Here is a 6,709-nt window from a genome sequence, read left to right on the forward strand (position 1 = left end):
CTGTGTACAGGACTACACTAGTCCTGTACTGTGTACAGGACTACAGTAGTCCCGGACTGTGTACAGGACTACACTAGTCCTGTACTGTGTACAGGACTACACTAGTCCTGTACTGTGTACAGGACTACACTAGTCCTGTACTGTGTACAGGACTACACTAGTCCTGGACTGTGTACAGGACTACACTAGTCCCGGACTTACACGAGGACCTGTAAGTGGGGGTACCCGAGCAGCTACCAGAGTGCTCCTTCACCCACTCCACAGTAATACCTTCATATCCTTCATATGTTCACTGTGGGTATTTGCTTTGCTGGATCAACGTTGTATATATATATATATATATATATATATATATATATATATATATATATATATATATATATATATATATATATATATATATATATATATATATATATATGTAAAGACTGCATATTGGGTTTTCTCTATTACACAAGTGTTTTTATTCAACATTTCTCTTGTTAGGGTGATGTCATGGGCTTGTCTCATGTGATTCCTGGGGGCACCGGATTGAAGATGGCATGTCAAACGCCTCGCCATCTTGGTCGACGTCATACCTATGTCCTTAGATTGAAGGATACATCCTTCATGGGGTCAAGTGTACATGTTGAGATTTAGTCGATTGAGAATCACCAAATGATTCTCAATCATATCTAACCTAACTTGACCTTGTTAATGTTATCTAAGTAGATAAAACAGGCAGTGTGGTTGGCGTATGAGGTGGTAGTGACTGTTCAGATGGTGTTAACTGAGCAGCGGTCGTCACGTGTCAGGTGTCAGGTGTCAGGTGTGAGGTGTCAGGTGTCACAGGAGGTCCAGAGGCCCCAGGAGCGGGCCGGGGCTCAGTCACCAGGCTGCTCACAACTCGAAAATAAAAACAGATCTCAAGTCCTCAAATGAACTCTCATTTCTCGGTTCGTAAAAATCGTCGTCCAGGCCGTTATAAGATGTGCGTGTGTGTGTGTTCGTGCGTGTGCGTGCGTGCGTGCGTGCGTGTGCCTCACACTTTGTCTCTCTGTTTATGTCTCTCTTTGTGTAGTGTCCTCCCCCTCCCCTCCCCCCCACACTTCCTGGGGGGGGGGGGACCTACACATCACTATAATTACAGAGACGCGGAACAAGGCGAAGCTAATTACCGATATTAGGCTAATTACATTTTGGTAGTTACGGTATACCACGACTGAGGGACAGTATACCACGACTGAGGGACAGTATACCACGACTGAGGGACAGTATACCACGACTGAGGGACAGTGTACCACGACTGAGAGACAGTATACCACGACTGAGAGACAGTATACCACGACTGTGGGACAGTATACCTCGACTGAGAGACAGTATACCACGACTGAGAGACAGTATACCACGACTGAGGGACAGTATACCACGACTGAGGGACAGTATACCACGACTGAGGGACAGTATACCACGACTGAGAGACAGTATACCACGACTGAGGGACAGTATACCACGACTGAGGGACAGTATACCACGACTGAGGGACAGTATACCACGACTGAGGGACAGTATACCACGACTGAGAGACAGTATACCACGACTGAGAGACAGTATACCACGACTGAGGGACAGTATATCACGACTGAGAGACAGTATATCACGACTGAGGGACAGTATACCACGACTGAGAGACAGTATACCACGACTGAGAGACAGTATACCTCGACTGAGGGACAGTATACCACAACTGAGAGACAGTATACCACGACTGAGGGACAGTATACCACGACTGAGGGACAGTATACCACGACTGAGGGACAGTATACCACGACTGAGGGACAGTATACCACGACTGAGGGACAGTATACCACGACTAAGAGACAGTATACCACGACTGAGGGACAGTATAACACGACTGAGGGACAGTATACCACGACTGAGAGACAGTATACCACGACTGAGAAACAGTATACCATGACTGAGAGACAGTATACCACGACTGAGGGACAATATACCACGACTGAGAGACAGTATACCACTACTGAGAGACAGTATACCACGACTGAGGTACAGTATACCACGACTGAGGGACAGTATACCACGACTTAGAGACAGTATACCACGACTGAGGGACAGTATACCACGACTGAGGGACAGTATACCACGACAGAGGGACAGTATACCACGACTGAGAGACAGTATACCACGACTGAGAGACAGTATACCACGACTGAGGGACAGTATGGGGTCCACCACCACCCACGGGGATGGGTATGGGGTCCACCACCACCCACGGGGATGGGTATGGGGTCCACCACCACCCACGGGATGGGTATGGGGTCCACCTCCGCCCACGGGATGGGTATGGGGTCCACCACCACCCACGGGATGGGTATGGGGTCCACCACCACCCACGGGATGGGTATGGGGTCCACCACCACCCACGGGATGGGTATGGGGTCCACCACCACCCACGGGATGGGTATGGGGTCCACCACCGCCCACGGGATGGGTATGGGGTCCACCACCACCCACGTGATGGGTATGGGGTCCACCACCACCCACGGGATGGGTATGGGGTCCACCACCACCCACGTGATGGGTATGGGGTCCACCACCGCCCACGGGATGGGTATGGGGTCCACCACCACCCACGTGATGGGTATGGGGCCCACCACCACCCACGGGATGGGTATGGGGTCCACCACCACCCACGTGATGGGTATGGGGTCCACCACCGCCCACGGGATGGGTATGGGGTCCACCACCGCCCACGGGATGGGTATGGGGTCCACCACCACCCACGTGATGGGTATGGGGTCCACCACCACCCACGGGATGGGTATGGGGTCCACCACCGCCCACGGGATGGGTATGGGGTCCACCACCGCCCACGGGATGGATATGGGGTCCACCACCATCCACAGGATGGGTATGGGGTCCACCACCACCCACGGGGATGGGTATGGGGTCCACCACCACCCACGGGATGGGTATGGGGTCCACCACCACCCACGGGATGGGTATGGGGTCCACCACCGCCCACGGGATGGGTATGGGGTCCACCTCCGCCCACGGGATGGGTATGGGGACCACCACCGCCCACGGGATGGGTATGGGGTCCACCTCCGCCCACGGGATGGGTATGGGGACCACCACCGCCCACGGGATGGGTATGGGGTCCACCACCATCCACAGGATGGGTATGGGGTCCACCACCACCCACGGGATGGGTATGGGGTCCACCACCACCACCCACGGGATGGGTATGGGGTCCACCACCACCCACGGGATGGGTATGGGGTCCACCACCACCCACGGGATGGGTATGGGGTCCACCACCACCACCCACGGGATGGGTATGGGGTCCACCACCACCCACGGGATGGGTATGGGGTCCACCACCACCCACAGGAAGGGGGGGGGGTGAATATGACTGCCTCTGGGGTGTGACGCCCGGCGTCCCTGCCCCTCCTGGCTGCTTGTGCTCGGCTAGGGCTGTGATCGGCTAGGGCTATGATCGGCTAGGGCTGTGCTCGGCCAGCGCCATGCTCGGCCAGGGCTGTGCTCGGCCAGAACTGTGCTCGGCCAGGACTGTGCTCGGCCAGGGCTGTGCTCGGCCAGGGCTGTGCTCGGCTACGGCTGTGCTCGGCCAGCGCCATGCTCGGCCAGGGCTGTGCTCGGCCAGAACTGTGCTCGGCCAGGAGTGTGCTCGGCCAGGGCTGTGCTCGGCTAGGGCTGTGCTCGGCCAGCGCCATGCTCGGCCAGGGCTGTGCTCGGCCAGGTGCGCCAACTAATTGTTGAATATTTTTGCTGTAATTAGACCATCAGTTTTTGTGATTTAATTGGTTCATATTTTGTACATCAGAGCTGTATGCGGCGTCTCTCATGCCCCGGGCCAACAACAACAGTTAAATAGCTCACTTGCAACTAATTCAGGCGTTTAAACCGCGCTAATTATGGAGATGATGAGCAGTGTTCTCTTATAGACGGGCAACTATCAGGATAAAGCGCCAAGCCATTATCTTATGGGAACCAGGTAACGGTATTGTAACCAACGTTAAAAATGCAGCCTATTAAGGAAAGTAACGGTTGGTAAATATTCACGTTTTCTACGCATCGGACTCGATTAGGTTAGGAGGGTTGGTTGGGTTCGTTCGTTTCTGGTTAGGTTAAAAGGTTGGATTTCTTACGGAGTGGCAGATCATGGGGAACGTGCTTGAGGATTAGTACCCTGATCCTGATTGGTAGCAATAATCATTGATTATGATTGTGCTATTACGGGAGAATCCTGATTGGTAGGTATGACAGAGGCTCCTGATTGGTAAGTATGACAGAGGCTCCTGATTGGTAGGTATGTATGGTAGGTGGGTGTTGGGTGCTGTGTGCAGGGGCTGTGTGCTGGGGCTGTGTGCTGGGGCTGTGTGCTGGGAGCTGGGTGCTGCTCCCCTGGGTGCTGGGAGCTGGATGCTGGGTGCTCCGTTTCACTGACGTGTGGAACGTGACCCAAACTGTTTACACGCGAACTGTTCAGCTTCGTCCTGCTCACTCCGTAACGAGGCTGTTGTATAGGACTCTGGGATGTGTACAGGGGGGACCATGGGAGTCTGGGATGTGTTCAGGGGGACCATGGGGCTCTGGGATGTGTTCAGGGGGACCATGGGAGTCTCGGACGTGTTCAGCGGGACCATGGGAGTCTGGGATGTGTTCAGGGGGACCATGGGGCTCTGGGATGTGTTCAGGGGGACCATGGGAGTCTGGGATGTGTTCAGGGGGACCATGGGAGTCTGGGATGTGTTCAGGAGGACCATGGGGCTCTGGGATGTGTTCAGGGGGACCATGGGGCTCTGGGATGTGTTCAGGGGGACCATGGGAGTCTCGGACGTGTTCAGCGGGACCATGGGAGTCTGGGATGTGTTCAGGGGGACCATGGGGCTCTGGGATGTGTTCAGGGGGACCATGGGAGTCTGGGATGTGTTCAGGGGGACCATGGGAGTCTGGGATGTGTTCAGGGGGACCATGGGGCTCTGGGATGTGTTCAGGGGGACCATGGGAGTCTGGGATGTGTTCAGGGGGACCATGGGAGTCTGGGATGTGTTCAGGGGGACCATGGGAGTCTGGGATGTGTTCAGCGGGACCATGGGAGTCTGGGATGTGTTCAGGGGGACCATGGGAGTCTTGGATGTGTTCAGGGGGACCATGGGAGTCTGGGATGTGTTCAGGGGGACCATGGGAGTCTGGGATGTGTTCAGGGGGACCATGGGGCTCTGGGATGTGTTCAGGGGGACCATGGGAGTCTGGGATGTGTTCAGGGGGACCATGGGAGTCTGGGATGTGTTCAGGGGGACCATGGGAGTCTGGGATGTGTTCAGGGGGACCATGGGGCTCTGGGATGTGTTCAGGGGGACCATAGGAGTCTGGGATGTGTTCAGGGGGACCATGGGAGTCTGGGATGTGTTCAGGGGGACCATGGGAGTCTGGGATGTGTTCAGGGGGACCATGGGAGTCTGGGATGTGTTCAGGGGGACCATGGGGCTCTGGGATGTGTTCAGGGGGACCATGGGAGTCTGGGATGTGTTCAGGGGGACCATGGGAGTCTGGGATGTGTACAGGGGAACCATGGGAGTCTGGGATGTGTTCAGGGGGACCATGGGGCTCTGGGATGTGTTCAGGGGGACCATGGGAGTCTGGGATGTGTTCAGGGGGACCATGGGAGTCTGGGATGTGTTCAGGGGGACCATGGGAGTCTGGGATGTGTTCACGGGGACCATGGAAGTCTGGGATGTGTTCAGCGGGACCATGGGAGTCTGGGATGTGTTCACGGGGACCATGGGAGTCTGGGATGTGTTCAGGGGGACCATGGGAGTTTGGGATGTGTTCAAGGGGACCATGGGAGTCTGGGATGTGTTCAGGGGTACCATGGGAGTCTGGGATGTGTTCAGGGGTGCCATGGGAGTCTGGGATGTGTTCAAGGGGACCATGGGAGTCTGGGATGTGTTCAGGGGGACCATGGGAGTCTGGGATGCGTTCAGGGGGACCATGGGAGTCTGGGATGTGTTCAGGGGGACCATGGGAGTCTGGGATGTGTTCAGGGGGACCATGGGAGTCTGGGATGTGTTCAGGGGGACCATGGGAGTCTGGGATGTGTTCAGGGGGACCATGGGAGTCTGGAATGTGTTCACGGGGACCATGGGAGTCTGGGATGTGTTCAGGGGTACCATGGGAGTCTGGGATGTGTTCAGGGGGACCATGGGAATCTGGGATGTGTTCAGGGGGACCATGGGAGTCTGGGATGTGTTCATGGGTACCATGGGAGTCTGGGATGTGTTCAGGGGGTACCATGGGAGTCTGGGATGTGTTCAGAGGTACCATGGGAGTGGGATGTGTTCAGGGGGACCGTGGGATGTGTTCAGGGGGACCATGGAATGTGTTTAGGGGGACCATGGGAGTCTGGAATGTGTTCACGGGGACCATGGGAGTCTGGAATGTGTTCACGGGGACCATGGGAGTCTGGGATGTGTGCAGGGGAACCATGGGAGTCTGGGATGAGTATATGAGGAGCCGTTAGCATGGGAGGGTGGGAGGGAGGGAATGACCTCAACATCAAGGTAATGGAGCGCACAGAAATTGGCTGTGGTTCCTGGACTATATAATTTTCCTCTACCATGACTGGCATCCGAGGGGTCAGGATCCTCGCCTGGGCGTGGGGTCAGGGTATGGAGGGGGTCAG

General features: G+C 55.6%; 1 protein-coding gene across 1 annotated transcript; it reads right to left on the reverse strand.

Annotated features, from left to right (window-relative positions):
* Positions 1-4,524: 4,524 nt before the first annotated feature.
* On the reverse strand, positions 4,525-6,321 carry LOC123763260 (uncharacterized). Its single transcript, XM_069303227.1, has one exon. It carries the CDS (start codon positions 6,319-6,321, stop codon positions 4,525-4,527), a length of 1,797 nt encoding a protein of 598 aa, XP_069159328.1.
* Between the last annotated feature and the right edge of the window lie 388 nt (positions 6,322-6,709).

Source organism: Procambarus clarkii, chromosome 49 (assembly GCF_040958095.1).
Source record: "Procambarus clarkii isolate CNS0578487 chromosome 49, FALCON_Pclarkii_2.0, whole genome shotgun sequence".
Lineage (NCBI taxonomy): Eukaryota > Metazoa > Arthropoda > Malacostraca > Decapoda > Cambaridae > Procambarus > Procambarus clarkii.

Coding starts and splice junctions, on each gene's coding strand:
- LOC123763260 (XM_069303227.1), bottom strand. CDS start 6,321: ATGGTACCCCCTGAACACATCCCAGACTCCCATGGTACCCATGAACAC.